This window comes from Dipodomys merriami, unplaced genomic scaffold, assembly GCF_024711535.1.
Source record: "Dipodomys merriami isolate MVZ:Mamm:240054 unplaced genomic scaffold, mDipMer1.0.p SCAF_40, whole genome shotgun sequence".
NCBI classification, from domain to species: domain Eukaryota; kingdom Metazoa; phylum Chordata; class Mammalia; order Rodentia; family Heteromyidae; genus Dipodomys; species Dipodomys merriami.
The window spans coordinates 5,997,031-6,012,677 of NW_027205604.1; the positions used below are offsets into that span (position 1 = coordinate 5,997,031).

At 38.2% G+C, this 15,647-nt stretch overlaps 1 protein-coding gene across 14 annotated transcripts in view; it reads left to right on the forward strand.

Annotated features, from left to right (window-relative positions):
- Tbl1xr1 (TBL1X/Y related 1) overlaps positions 1-15,647 on the forward strand; it is a 155,284-nt gene that overhangs the window by 129,400 nt on the left and 10,237 nt on the right. For all 14 annotated transcript variants that reach the window (XM_069991874.1, XM_069991880.1, XM_069991869.1 and 11 more), the window contains 8 exons: positions 627-759; positions 1,252-1,393; positions 2,691-2,754; positions 2,853-2,950; positions 4,209-4,269; positions 12,578-12,699; positions 12,786-12,860; positions 15,518-15,645. In XM_069991874.1, the coding sequence (XP_069847975.1) occupies positions 627-759; positions 1,252-1,393; positions 2,691-2,754; positions 2,853-2,950; positions 4,209-4,269; positions 12,578-12,699; positions 12,786-12,860; positions 15,518-15,645 (823 nt within the window). The remainder of the gene's footprint in view (positions 1-626; positions 760-1,251; positions 1,394-2,690; positions 2,755-2,852; positions 2,951-4,208; positions 4,270-12,577; positions 12,700-12,785; positions 12,861-15,517; positions 15,646-15,647) is intronic.

Sequence of the window (15,647 nt, forward strand, 5' to 3'; positions counted from 1 at the left end):
GGACTTTTAGAATTCTTTTCCAGGGAAATATTCTGTTCTACCTGATATCCCATCTTCTAAGCTAAAATAACTTTATGAGTTTCATTTTTTATCATCTTTTCCCCTTAACTTGTAAGGTACAGTTGAGATTTTTATTTTTAAGGCTCCAAAAATCTAGATTTACTTCATTCACTTTTTTTCTCATTCTTCAGTGAAGTTTTGTATCTGTATTTATTTCTGAATAAAATTTTTTGTATTGGTTATTAGAAAAAGCAGTAAATCTCTGACACACATTATTTATTATATAAAGGTGACTAACATCATATGAATGATATCAGCAACCCCTACTGGCAGAAACTCAGAATACTATTGCTATACATCATATTTAACTCAAATACATATTCCAAAAAATAGTATAATTGTAGTATAAAGTTAGGATTTTATTTCTATATGAAAAGATTGTGTTATTATGTTCAAGCTAACCTGACATAGTGTCTGTCTGCTATCCTCTGTCTATTAATTATCTGTCTGTTATACTGGGTATATATTGTAAAGAGAAGCAGAAAGTATTTGATGGTTAAGAACCCCACCCTCCCCCGCCCCCATGACAGTATTACCTAATGTTTTCACTTTTTCTCATGGTGCAGATAATCATACTGACATGATGGAAGTGGATGGGGATGTTGAAATTCCTCCTAATAAAGCAGTTGTGTTACGGGGCCATGAATCTGAAGTTTTCATCTGTGCCTGGAACCCTGTTAGTGATCTATTGGCATCAGGGTATGTTTTAAAATGGCTGGGGGAAGGGAGTTTGTTTTTGTCTTGTTGGGTTTTTTTTTGTTTTTTGTTCTTTGTTTTTCTTTCCAGAGGGTCATGCTCTGTACCCCAGGCTAGACTTGAAATCATAATCTTTTTGCCTTAGTCTCTTGAGTGCTGGAATTACAGGCATACCCCACCAAACCTGACTCAAGTACCTTTAAAAAATATTTTATGTAGCTGTTAAATATTTGATTTACTTATTAATATTTTCCATTTGTTGTTTCCTTGAGGTCTTTTTGCTTCAGGAAATCTTTATTTCTTCATGAAATAATTTTAGAATTACTTCAGGAATACTTAGAGGTCCCAAAAGGCAGATTTCTATTTGAAATAGAAATCTTGGTAGTCTACTGTTTTTTTTTGCTTTACAATTAATAATGAGATATAAATACATTGCTTTGATTCTGAGATACTTGGAAATGCCACAAAAAATTAAAATAAATTGCATACTTTTAGGTCTGGAGACTCAACAGCAAGAATATGGAATCTTAGTGAAAATAGCACCAGTGGCTCCACACAGTTAGTACTTAGGCATTGTATACGGGAAGGTGGGCAAGACGTACCGAGCAACAAGGATGTAACATCTTTAGACTGGAATGTGAGTATTCTCTTCTTGGTTGAGTGGTCCAGGTATGAAAACATCTAAAACTTATAGTTTAAAGAAAACTTAATTTAAAAATAAAAACCTTAGCTTTGTGCAAAATCTGGAAATAAGATAATGTTTTGGCTCTAGCATGATTCTCCGTCTTCAGGAAGAATCCCAAGGAATTTCCAGATCCTAGCCAGACTGAGTCTGTAGTTCCTAGAACCAGTGTTTGTTTATACTTGCATGTACAGCTGAATGGCTTGAGCAGTCCAGTATAGGTAACTATTTTGAATGTCCTGTCCAAAGTAGCAAGGTGTCACATATCTTCTGTGTCTCCTGTATCTCCTGTAATGTTTCCCCATCCTAGCAATAGTTTAATGCAATCTGCCTTTTGTTTCTGTTTTGTTGTGGGGGGTGCTTTTTGACCCCTTCATACTGGGAGTTGAACTAAGGGCATGTTACACTATTAAAAAGTTCTAATCAAAGTTAATATTTTGGAGGATGCTCAACCTCTCTAGCCATAAAAGAAATGCAATTCAAAACAACACTGAGATAACACCTCACCCAAGTTAGAATGGCTATAATCAAGCACTCCAATAACTACAGATGCTGGAGAGGATGTGGACAGAAGGGAACCCTACTGCATTGTTGGTGGGAGTGTAAACTTGTTCAAACCACTTTGCAAAGTAGTGTGGAGGTTCCTCAAAAGACTCCACATAGAGCTCCCCTATGATCCAGCAATCCTACTTTTGGGCATTTACCCGAATGATCACAAACCATACTAAAGCTACCAGCACAACTGTTTATTGCAGCATTTATTTTTTTTTTTACCATAGCTAAGATATGGAACCAACCCAGATACCCCTCAGTAGATGAATGGAAAATGTGGTATATATACACAATGGAATTCTATGCCTCCATCAGAGAGAATGACATTGCCCCATTTGTTAGGAAATGGAAATATTTGTGCTTTTCATTTCTATGAGATCACTCTGAAGTGATGGTTTTTGGTGTCATGTCCAGTCCACAAATCTACTTTCCTCCTTAGTTACGTGCATTTGTGAGAGTATAAAATGCTTCAGGGTGATAATGCCTGTCCTCCCCAGAGCAGATTGCTATTCATCATCGAAACTAGGATACCAGGCTTATGGCAAACACTAGCTTTAAAGCAACTGTTTGTAGGCCTCTGGTACATGAAGAGATGAAATTGATCAGTTTTGTGGTAGAGAATTTAAGAGTCTTCTATGCCCTGGATTTCAACAAAAAGCACTTCATTTACAATTAATTGTCTAATATGTTTTCCTAACAGAGTGAAGGTACCCTACTAGCAACTGGTTCATATGACGGATTTGCCAGAATATGGACTAAGGATGGTAAATGAAGCAGTTCCTTTTACTTGGTTGTTAATCCAAGTTAAACAAGTCAAATTCATTCTAAAAGGTTTTTTTTGTTTTTTCTTTTTGATGTTTAGGTAATCTTGCTAGCACCTTAGGGCAGCATAAAGGCCCTATATTTGCATTAAAATGGAATAAGAAAGGAAATTTCATCCTAAGTGCTGGAGTAGATAAGGTAAATGAACATTAAATTTTGTTCTTAAAGGTTAATGTATTGATGGTATAATTGAAAGTAATTTTTCCTGCTAATCACTTAAAATATAACATTCATATTTGGGGAATTGAAGTATGAATTTATGGTAATAATAGAAATGCTTCAAGTTTGTTTTGTTGTTGTTGTTGTTGTTAGCTTGTTTTCCTCAACCTACTCATCCTGTCTTGTGTCCTTCATCTTTTGTGTCTCACCACTCCTCTTTTTGGTAGTTTTTTTTTTTGGGGGGGGGGTCTGGTCGTGGGGCTGAACTCTGGGCCTGGGCACTGTCCCTCAGCTCTTCAGCTCAAGGCTAGTGCTCTACCACTTGAGCCACAGCATCACTTCCAGCTTTTTTCCTTTTTGCTTATGTGGTGCTGAGGAATCGAACCCAGGGCCTCATGCATGCAAGGCAAGCGCTCTACCACTGAGCCACCTTCCCAGCCCCGTCATTTTTGGTAGTTTTTGAACCATAATGAAATGTGACATTTCCTCATCAGTGAATATGGCAAATCTTGAGTCACAATTAGCTGAAATTTAGGCTGGATTTTCTTCACTAATGAGGCTGCTGTGAGTGGACAGGTTGGAAATATGATCTTTCCTCCAGTACCTGCCTAGATAAATAAGGGATTAGAATGTTTTTAGCTAGGAAAGACCATGCTAGTAATTACCTGTGTAGGATCACACAGAGAAGTGGACAGAAACTGGTTCAGGCTGCAGATTGGCAGCTGGGAGGAGGGGGGGAGGGTATTAAGTTTGGGAAGGGGAGAAGAACCCTGTTAAAGATCTGAGGCAGGACTAAGGCAACAGGACTCTGAGTTGCCTTTTCTTTCTGTATATGGAGTTTCCCCGGTATTGCGAAGTAGCTGATTTCACCATTAACATGTGTTTGCCATCTTACAGGTCAACAGCTGTAGGAATCTTAAACTGTAGGAATCTTAAATGTACTGTTGGAGTGGAGTTTATTATAAGCAATCTGATAAATTCCTAGCATTTGGTTGACAACTAGTCATTGTTATCCTAAGTAAATTGCAGAAAAATCACCAGAGAAAAATTAAATAATCATTTCTGCCCAAGTGGAGTATAGATAGTCTTACTATACTGTTTTGGAATAGAATAAATATTTAAAACTCAATCTATTCTCACATGTCATTCTGCTTTAATACATGTCAGCATCTAATTCACCTATTTGTGATATATTCCTTTTATTAGGAGTTTCATTCTCTTTGCCTTTGAATTTCAGACTACAATTATTTGGGATGCACATACTGGTGAAGCCAAGCAGCAGTTTCCTTTTCATTCAGGTAAATCTTCACAATATGTCTGACATCTGATTCTTCCTACTTTCTAGCTTCTAACTGAAATTCAGCAACATGTGATTAATTTTTAAATCTTGAATTATCAAGTGCTAGTATTGTTACTATTTCCAGGGGTTGATATCCTGTCCTTTAGAATTGTCAGGATCATCAGATGTTTGCTGTGAAATGTACCATACGGAAAGTGTTTGCAGCCTGGTTTAAGTAGGGAGGTATTATTTAGTGTGAAGAATATATAGAGATTTTGAGTTGGAAGATTTTGTTTGAATGTTAGTTCCACTCCACTTAACTGAGCACACTCTACCTGTAAATATGGGCTAATGCCCTATTACGAGAGTAAGAAAATGTCATGTAGGGAAATATTGTATAAACTGTATATCTGTAAGATACAGACTAGGTATCTCCAACTTTTCATGTTAAAGTGGCATATTTCAGTCCTCTTATGTACATGAAGTTCAAAACAAACTTTCCCTGTATTGGAATTTCGTTGTCTTAGGTGAATTTCTCTTTTTAAGAAATAATGTTGTTGTTGTTTTTCCTGAATGATATACAAGCTTGTTCATGGTAGGCAACTTGATAAGGAGAGAGACTTGACTTACTTCTTTAACTAGAATCTTTGTATCTTCTGTCAGTGAACTGAGGTAATTAGGAAATACTAACTGAAGATTTAGCTTTTGGAATTTGATTTGGAGGCTACGATAGACCTTGTTCCTCTCAAATCTTTATAAACATTCTTTGACAAAGACATGTACATAGAATGAAAGCATGCAGTGTGAAGCAGTTGCATTTTTGTCCTTTTCCATTTATTGTGATCATACAAGCCAAATAAGATGTGTAATAACTTTTCTGTAGTATCTGAATAGGGTGAATAGAGAGAGCTGCAAGCATCATGCTCCACATTGTTCAGCTCACCTTGGTTAAAGCTTACATACCAGCATGCATGTATACCAGAGCCCTTTTACACATCTGTTTTTGCTTTTCTGTTATACTTCATTTTTCACTTTGGTTGATAGCAGAATTTTTATAGAATTTTCTTAGGCCTCTGGTTATTCCTCCTAAAAGCATCTCATAGGAATAATGTATAGTTGAAATTAGTTAAGTGTGCTCTGATTTGTAGCTATCCTGTAACAAATACCAGGTTTGTAAGGTAGTACTCTGTACATTATCTCATGAAATCCTGGCTAGAACCTGATGAGGAAGAGAGTATGGAAGTCATTTTACAAGTAAATAATCCTATTTACTCATGATGTTCTTTAACACTGTGTTGTGTTTGTGTGTGCAAACATGTACATATGTGTACACTTACAGTTGTGCTAGGTTTTTTAATCTTCTTATTTTTATGCCCCATAGTAACTATTGCCATTTGTTTTTACTACCAAGAATACTCCTTATAAACACTGGTAGTTACCTTTTTTTTTTGGATCTCGTCATGGGGCCTGAACTCTGGGCCTGGGCGCCGTCCCTCAGCTCTTCAGCTCAAGGCTAGCGCTCTACCACTTGAGCCACAGTGCCACTTCCGGCTTTTTCTTTTTGCTTATATTGTGCTGAGGAATTGAACCCAGGGCCTCAGGCATTCAAGGCAAGCGCTCTACCACCGAGCCACCTTCCCAGCCCCGGTAGTTAACAATTGAAAAGAATTTTTGTTGCTCTATTTGATGCTAACATCAATAAAACTGATATAAATATTCAAAAATCTTTACATGAGTATATATTTTCTTTTTGGGGAGAGGGGTGGGGAGTCAGTTGTGGGGCTTGAACTCTGGGCCTGGGCGCTGTTCTTCAGCTCAAGGCTAGTGCTCTACCACTTGAGCCACAATGCCATTTCCAGTTTTCTGAATGTTTTATTAGAGATAAGAATCTCAGTAGCCTTTCCTGCTGGGCTGGTTTTGAACCAATCCTCAGATCTCAGCCTCCTCAGTAGCTAGGATTACAGGCGTGAGCTAGCATGCCCGACTTTTCTTTTGTGTAATAGCTATTTGTAGATTGACTGTACCATATGGCACATGTGTGATTAACTGCCAGGCAACTTTCCAGAGTAGTTTACATTCTCCAGTAGTTCTTATGCTGTCCCTCTGTCTTTTCCTGCACTTTGTTGTTCTGTGTAATTGTAGCTATAGTATCTTCACTGTGGTTGTAATATGCAATTCTATTGACCTGATATTGAGCATCTTTTTATATGTGCTTTTGTCATGTTTTATTGTCTTTGGTATTGTTGTCCTTTGTTGTAATCGTTTTTTTATTAATGAGTATTGCTGAATTATGCCCTGTTCAGGTATAGGCTTTGCAAATATTTTATTCTCGTTTGTAGTTTTCTTTGAACTCTTTCATCTATGGCCCTGAGAAACCAGAAGTCCTTAATTTTTACTAATTTTTTTTTTTTTTACTAATTTTGTAATTAATCATTTTGTGTTATCTAATGTGGAAATCTAATTAGCTTTTTGTCTTCTCAGAGATTTCATTTCTAATGTGGATATTCTGATATGGGTATTTAGTGCTATTAATTGGCCTTTACTATTTAATAACTCCCCCTTTGTTTGATTTTTTTTTTTTTAAAAAATATATATATATTTGGTGGGTCGTGGGGCTTGAACTCTGGGCTTGGGCACTATCCCTCAGCTCTTCAGCTCAAGGTGAGCGTTCTACTGCTTGAGCCACAATGCCACTTCCGGTTTTCTGAGTGGTTTATTGGATATAAGAGTTTCACAGACTTTCCTGCCTGGGCTGGCTTTGAACCTCCACCTTCAGATCTCAGCCCCCTAAGTAGCTAGGGTTACAGGCGTGAGCCACCAGCACTCGGCTTACAAATATTTCTTTTTTGCAGTGCTAGGGATTGAACTTAGGGCCTTGAGTGTTCTAAGCTAAGTGTTCTGCTACTGAGCTATAACCTTACTCCTAATATCATAATTATTTTGGCAGTAGTGGGTTTTAACTCAGGGCCTCACATTTGGTAGCCAGGCGTCCATTTCTCTTTTCCCTTTCTTTCCTTCCTCCTCTTTTTCCGGGGGGGGGGGGGCACACATTTATCATTCATCGGCGTCCTCTCATATTTTACACACTGCTTAAAACTGTGATGGATCATGACAGATATTTGGCCTTCAAAAGGCTATTATATATTGCCTACTTAAAGGAATTAAATTTTTAACACCCTTCTCCTATTCCCCACTTTTTAAGGCTATAACAAAGGTTTTACTTAAACATTTTTAAGTGTTTTAAGTTTTTACTGTACTGAGTATTCATTTTTAGGGCCTTGTGTTTGCCAGGCAGTAATTAAGCCACGTACCCCCCCCCCCAACCCTAAAATTAGTTTTAAACTGATACTTTAATACTATTTAATGTCAAGTCTAATATTATTGGTCAAGTTGTAGGTGGAAGAAAGAATCTAAAGTAGATAATCCAAGAAATTCAAGAAAAATAATTAGAAAAGTTTGGGAGAAGAATGAAAAACAGGATTGTGAGGTCACTCTGACATGACAGTTACAGGAAACTAAGACTAGAGAAGATGGCAGGAGCTGATTGTCCAGTAGAAATTTGATCTCTGAAGCAGAGGTGTCTGGCCAAGGGCAGGTACCACATCAAGAGACCTATCCAAAAGAGGAGACAGGCATTATTGCCTGCCTTTTCCTTTCTCCTGACCTTGGACTTTTGACAGTTTCTTTCATTGTAACTTATGTGGAAACCATTTGGGAAAAACATATCTGGAAAATGAAATTTGCAAGAATTGGCTACTGGAGTGGTAGAGGTCAGAAGATGCTTAGTATATTTGAAAACAGACACATGAGCCGGATATTCATCTCATTGCAGTGTGCACCAAACAGGAACCATGTTTACATACTGTCCTGCCCAAGTTGGCCTGCAGTTTTGATTGCTGGTTGACTTAGCTGGGATTCTCCCCTAAGCCAATACCACTAATTGGTATTGGATGGAAGCTGTTCCACAAGTCAGGAGATGAGGGAAGCAGGATGGGAAAGAGGGAAGAAGCCAGTGAAGGATGGATTCTGGTGAAAAAGTTGTAGTCTCAGCCTGGTTCAGATTGAAGTCAGTGTTTATGTTTCATCTCTACCCAGGGATACTGGGTTTTTACTTCTCATCTCCTAAACTGCATGTACCAGCCATTGGATACTGGGTAAGGTCACAGGCAGCCCCTCACAGAGAAGGTCTGTGAAATTTTCCCTGGGAGCCCTTAGCAAGGAACTGCACACCTAACACAGGAAAAAGATCTATAACTAGGGAATGATGAAATGTTATCTAAAGGACCAATCATCACTACTTGGTGACAATAGAGAAATAGCTCTTATAATTTACTTAGTTGTCAGAACTAAATTTGTGTGGTTCTGGAGGGTTTTTTTTAAATGTTTGGTTGTAGATTCTCAGAATTTGAAAGTTCATACAAAAGGTGAATTAATGCTGTTGTTTTTATTTGCCACTGTATTGTTTCATATGTCTCCTTAAGTCGAAGGTTAAACATTTCACTCACTATATATTTACTAAAGAGTCTGAATTCCATTTCTGTTTTTTCTTTTTTTAATTTTTTAATTCCATTTCCTTCTCTAGTAAGTTACTATTAAATTCTTCCTTTCCTATCTTCTATTACTTGCTTTCTTTTTTTTTTTGTCTTTTTTTTTTAAATTTTATTTTATTTGAGAACATACTGTACAGAGGGGCTACAATTACATGGGCAGGATAATGCATACATTTCTTACCAAGCATTGCAGCCTCCTCCTTTGTTTACCCTTCACCTCCCTTCCCAGCCTCCCCCCTCCCCCCACCCAATTATACCCCCCTCCTCCCTCCCCCCCCCCCCCCCACACACCGACATTGTAAAGTTGGTTTTGACATGACATTTTGTACTTCTCATTGTTGCAACAGGTCCACCTGAATCCTTATTCTGGTTCCAAGCTTTTCATTGAAGAACTATATCTAAAACTACTTCTATTGTCTGATGATCTTACTGCCATTAGCTTTCTTGGGGCGGGGGCTGGGGGGGGGTGTTTGGTCGTGGGGCCTGAACTTTGGTCCTGGGCGTTGTCCCTCAGCTCTTCAGCTCAAGGCCCCCATTAGCTTTCTTGAGCTATACTTTAAGGCTTAGTTTTCACCTGATTTTGTCAGCAGACAGAAGTGAGGTTTAGTGAAGCTTCCCTTTAAAAATTACAGGAACTTTTCATTTAGGGACCTTGACTTCAATTGCACAATAAGAATTTCTGGACAGGTCATGTTGGTAAGAAAATTTGTCAAGAGCTTTATTGAGTAAGTAAACAAGTAGGCAAGGGGGCTGGGAAGGTGGCTCAGTGGTAGAGCGCTTATCTTGCACGCATGAGGCCCTGGGTTTGATTCCTCAGCACCACATAAGCAAAAAGAAAAAAGCCAGAAGTGGCGCTGTGGCTCACGTGGTAGAGCTCTAGCCTTGAGCTGAAGAGCTGAGAGGCCCAGAGTTCAGGCCCCACGACCAGACCCCCCAAAAAAACCAAGCAGGCAAGTAAACATACAGACAAAAACATTCAAACGGACAAGCAGAAGGACAGGGGCACACTCTAGCAGAGTATGGGTACTCTTGGTAGGAGATAAACACACAGCTCCTTGGGCTGTTGGGGTATTTATATGGTAGAGGCAGGGGGTCTAGTTTCAAAGTTAGTGTAAAGATGGTTGCTTTGTCTTTGCTCTAATCACACCTGGTAGTACTTTCTGAGTTTGCAGGTAAAATTTCATCCTGCCATAAAACAGATCCTTACCTTTGAAATAAGAAGGGTCCTGCTATCTGCATTTTGGGGCAAGAGGTGGCTTAAATTTGAGGAAGCATTTCCACTTTCTGACATCCTGTCAGACAAGTGTTAATTCTTGGGGTGAAGAATGCATCCTGTTTTTTCTCTTTGCAGCAAAGCTGGCACTTCCATGTATCTAAATACCATATTTCTGAATTATCTTTGCCAGGCCTCAGTTTCCTTAAGTTATCCTGTTAATTTTCCATAAATGACTGTTTCCTTAATCTTAAGTACATGAAGGAATATCTCCTGTATTTGCTGTAAGCCGACTGTACCTCATTTTCCCTTCTTCCCATCCTGTTTCAGTTTGTCTTTAGCCAGTTAAAAAATCAGTTTTGCTTTTGTCTTTTGTCCTTAAAAAAAGTCTTGCTGTAAATTTGCAAATTCTGATTAAAAATTTTTATGAGAAATGCTTTAAGACTTCTTTTTCCTGTTTTTTATAAAATTCCATTTGTCTATATTGCAAATAATCAGGCATGTCACATATTGCTGGGCATATTAATTTGGCAGTGGTCAAACAAAATTTTAATATGTGATTTTTTGCATGGACAGTTACTGAATATACATGTAATATACAATGAGATAATGACTTCTTTCTTTGATCTCCTTTATTAAATCTTTTGGGTCTACAAAGATGAGTATTCTATGCCAAGTTTAATTTCATAATTTTTTGTTTGTTTTTGGTTTTTGTTGATTCTGTTTTGTGGGGGGAAGGGCGAGCTTTTATCATCTTGTTTTTCTTTGTGTTTCTGGTTTCCTTCAGAATGAGATCAAGAAACTTGCTGTCAAGGTTCAGAAAGTAGCCCCTATAGGTTTTGTAAGCCATATGATCTCTGTTAGAGCCAATCAGCTCTGCCTTGAGATCTAAAAGCAGCCTTAGGAATATTGAGCTTAGCTAGGTTTCAGCAAGACTTCATGGACATTGAAGTTTAAACCTCATGTAATTTTTACATCAAAGCCTCTTGTGATATCCCTTGCCACAACTGAATGAAATGTAAAGCCTACTTTTAACTCATGAGCCATAGTTTGTTTTAACTCAGTGTTTGTATTCTCCTGTTGCTTAACTGAGTTGATTGCACCTTAGTGCTGCAACACCTTAGTATATGTTGCTAATTATAGAAGGCCTTCATACCTTGCAGCAAAGAAAAATGAAAGGAAAAAATGTTCAGTATCAGAGTTAACAGCAGACTATGGTTTTTTGTTTTGTTTATTTTTAACCAGCTAACTTTGGGATTCAGAGGCTTTAAATTAAATAATTTTTAAGGGGTAGATTTTTAAAAAGTATTTGACAAGAAGAATATTTGCAAGTCATATGCTCTATTTCAGTTAGCAGGCAAGTTAATACTAATGGATAAATATTGGTTCTTTATCTCTATTTTACAAGGTTGTTTCTATATAACCTTAGTAAACAAGAATGTTTTTTCCTCCACCCCCACCTACCAACATCCATGTACTAAGCTTAACCGTAATATGTTATCCCTGATGGTTTTTTTAAAATTTAATTTTATTTTACTTGTGAACATACTGTACAGAGGGGTTACAATTACATGGGCAGGATAATGCGTACATTTCTTACCCAACATTGCACCCTCCTCCTTTGGTTTACCCTTCACATCCCTTCCCAGCCTCCCCCCCCATGTTTTTTTTGGGGGGGGCAGCTTTGTTTTGTTTGTTTTCTTTTTTTGTGGGGAGGTTGGTCATGGGGCTTGAACTCTGGGCTTGGGCACTGTCCCTGTGCTCTTCAGCTCAAGGCAAGGCTCTCCCGCTTGAGCCACAGTGCCACTTCTGGTTTTCTAGTAGTTTATTGGAGATAAGAGTCTCATAGACTTTCCTGCCCTGGCTGGCTTTGAACCACAATCCTCAGATCTCAGCCTCCTGAGTAGCTAGGATTACAGGCGTGAGCCACCGGCCCGGTTATCCCTGATGTTTAGATGATGCTTGGGTCTAAAATTAGGCAGTTGGTAGAACTAACTTTGTCCGTTTAACATTCAGGGGACTTTAGAATTAAAGGGAATGATGTCATCATGTTTGAGTTTTAGCATTTTATAAAAGAACCCAATATTTGGTGCTGGTAATTTATATAGTAAATTATTTCCTGTTAGACTGTCTCTCACATAGAGTTAATAAAACGAAAATTGATTATTTGTGATATCAAAAAGGATTTTTTTTGCCATGGGGGGCGGGAGGGGAGAGGGGCAGTCCAGGAGCTTGAACTCAGGGCCTGGGCAGTGTCCCTGAGCTTCTTTTTGCTCAAGGCTAGCACTCTACTACCACTTGAGCCATAGTATCACTCCAGCTTTTTCTGTGTCTGTGGTACTGAGGAATAGAACCCAGGGCTTCAAGTATGCTAGGCAAGCACTCTATCCCTAAGCCATATTCCCAGCCTCAAGGATTTTTCTTAGTGTCATAAAATGTATTAGTAAAATAGTACTACTGTGTCATTTAGCATTCTTAATGTAACCCATCATGATTCAGAATTCAAGATGTTAGACTTCAATCCATGTGGAGTAAATACAACCTAAACATTTGTTCTTCTTCAGCACCAGCATTGGATGTTGACTGGCAGAGCAACAACACCTTTGCTTCATGTAGTACAGATATGTGCATTCATGTCTGCAAATTAGGACAAGACAGACCTATTAAAACATTCCAGGGACATACGGTAAGAGACCTTTCTCCTTAAGCCAGTAATGAACAAGAGGTGCTGTAGAACAGTCTTGAAATGTACACGCTTACTGTTACTTTCAGAATGAAGTAAATGCTATCAAGTGGGACCCCACTGGCAATCTTCTGGCCTCCTGTTCTGATGACATGACTTTGAAGGTAATTCACTTAATGGGATATGCGGGTGAGGGTGTCTTACCATGTGGCTGCTCTGGCCATTTAGAATATGCTCTCATGCTGAATGTTTAGGACTTGAGTAAAAGAATTATTGTCCAGCTTTTTAGTGGCTATTAATTACTGGGTTTTCTTTTTCGAAATATATAAAAACACTTGAATGTAGTAATTTCTGTTTATAGAATGGCTGTGAGTTATGGTTCTTCAGCTGGTGGGAGGGGATAGGATCTCTAAGATCTATGAGCATTGGTGTGCATGATTATAGAGGCCGAGAAGTCCCACCATGTATGTATTGCCTAAAAAGTGCTCAGGAAATTGGGTGTCAGTCTTGAATCACAATGCTTGAGAATCAGAAATGTCAGTCCCAGTGGTGTAAGACCCAATCCAAGGACAGACCAGCAGTTTAGCTCAGCAGTGACACTGGAGAACAGGAGTGATGCTTGCTTTTGAGTTTTATGGAGGCCCTCACAAAATCTACTTTGTTTCTTTTCTTTTCTTTTTTTCTTTTTTTTTTTTTTTTTTTGGTTGGTTGTGGGGCTTGAACTCTGGGCTTGGGAGCTGTCCCTGTGCTCTTCAGCTCAAGGTGAGCGCTCTACTGCTTGAGCCACAGTGCCACTTCCCTACTTTGTTTCTTATCCAGAGATAGGGTTATGTCACGGCTCAAGTCGACATAGAAAATTAACCATTACAGAAAAGAAGAAATATAATTAAAGTCTTCAATTGACTTCACTATTTAAGAAGTCCTATGTTGGTACAATTAAACATTTTTTTGCATGTATTACTATTTGACTTAAGATCTGTGTGACTACAAGCAAACTTACGTGTACTTTTATGTAAGCACGCCATATATTCCTGGCTATGGAAAATTTTGAAGCAAAAGAATTAATATACTAATCTCCTAAGTCTTGTACTTGTTCCATCAACACCTAAACCTTTTTTTTTTTTGTTTTTTTTTTTTTTTTTTTTGCCACTCCTGAGGTTTGACCTAAAGGCCTGGGTCTGACACTGAGCTTTTTAAATATCAAGGCTAGGGCTCTGTGACTTGAGCCACAACTCCACTTCTAGCTATTGGTGGTTATGGTTAATTGGAGTCTCAGACTTTCTTGCCTGGGCTGGCTTTGAACCACGATCCTTCTGAGCCTTTTGATTACCTGTGTGTGAGGTACCAGTGCCCCACAACATCGAGTACATTTTTTTTTTTTTTGGGGGTCCGGTCATGGGGCCTGAACTCTGGGCCTGGGTGCTGTCCCTCAGCTCTTCAGCTCAAGGCTAACACTCTACCACTTGAGCCACAGCGCCACTTCCGGCTTTTTTCTTTTTGCTTATGTGGTGGTGAGGAATCGAACCCAGGGCCTTGAGCATGTGAGGCAAGCGCTCTACCACTGAGCCACCTTCCCAGCCCCATCATCGAGTACATTTTTGACCATGACTTTGCAGTCCATTGCTTTGACTTAGAAGAGCTTCATAAAATAATAATAGCGGAGGAAAGTCATTTTCCCTTTTACTGTATACAAACTGAATGGAGCTTGTGAACCTTGTATTTTAATTTTTTTTGTCCCTTTGTGTTTTCATTTAAATAAGTTTCAGTTAGATATCTCTGCTCAAGTTTGGGCTCCCTTTTAAACATGGTTAGTACAAACTTCTTTATTTATGTCATTGATTTCCTTGCATGCACATGAAGTCTTCTGGAGTAGCGCATAACATGTGAGAATGTGAAAGAAGTCCAGTGCTCAGAGAGCTCTGTCATGATTGAGTTGCAAGCTGCAGAGGTTGGAACCAAAACTCTAGGCTTTGGAAAATTGGAGCCTTTCTATAATCCTGAGAATAATTAAAGGTTATACTTGATTTTAAAGTGTAATGGATCTAGCTATTTTCTGAGAACAGGGAATAAAATGAATCTCAAGAAACACTTAAGAATTTCCACATCTTAAGAGCTTATGTAGAGAAGAATATTTTAAGGGATAAAAGTGGCCAGTTGTATCTCATGCTCTTATAAGTTCTGGAAACTTGTCTTTTGAATTTCTTTACACAGGATTATAAATATCTTTGCTACAAAAACACTGGTATTGCTTCATTTCCTTTTATTAATTACATTGCAGAAATGTGAATTCTAACTTCATTGTTAATTTATTGTGGAGTTATATGTATTTGTTTGGCAAGATAATACAACTCCCTACCCTATATCCCTATTGAATGATTACTACAATATTCTTGACATAGATTGTCATTTTTGTTAGATTCTAATTTTGTAAAGTCTTTGTTACTCAAAGAACTTTGTGTCTATGTCTGGCTTTGGAGTAGAACTGGGGGCTCACACATGCTAGGCTAGTGCTCCACCAATGAGATATCCCTAGCTTCTTGAATATTGATACCATCTGAAACTATCAAGTAATCTTAAGACAATTCCAGTTAATTTAGCCTTCAAAGCCTCACAATGGTGAATATTTTTGAGGAGCTTAAAACAATCACTTTTTTACAAAGATATAAATGTTAAATATAGTCTGAGGTACTTGAGTTTCTTTGTAAACATTGTCTTGACTAATACAGTTGTTCTGGTTATATTACTTACATTTTGACTTGAAAGACAGTATTTTAAATACCCACTGTGTGGAAATAATAATTACTTTCCTTTTTTTGTTTAGATATGGAGCATGAAACAAGATAATTGTGTACATGATTTGCAAGCACATAATAAAGAAATTTATACTATCAAATGGAGTCCAACCGGACCAGGGACAAATAATCCAAATGCCAACCTTATGTTAGCAAGGT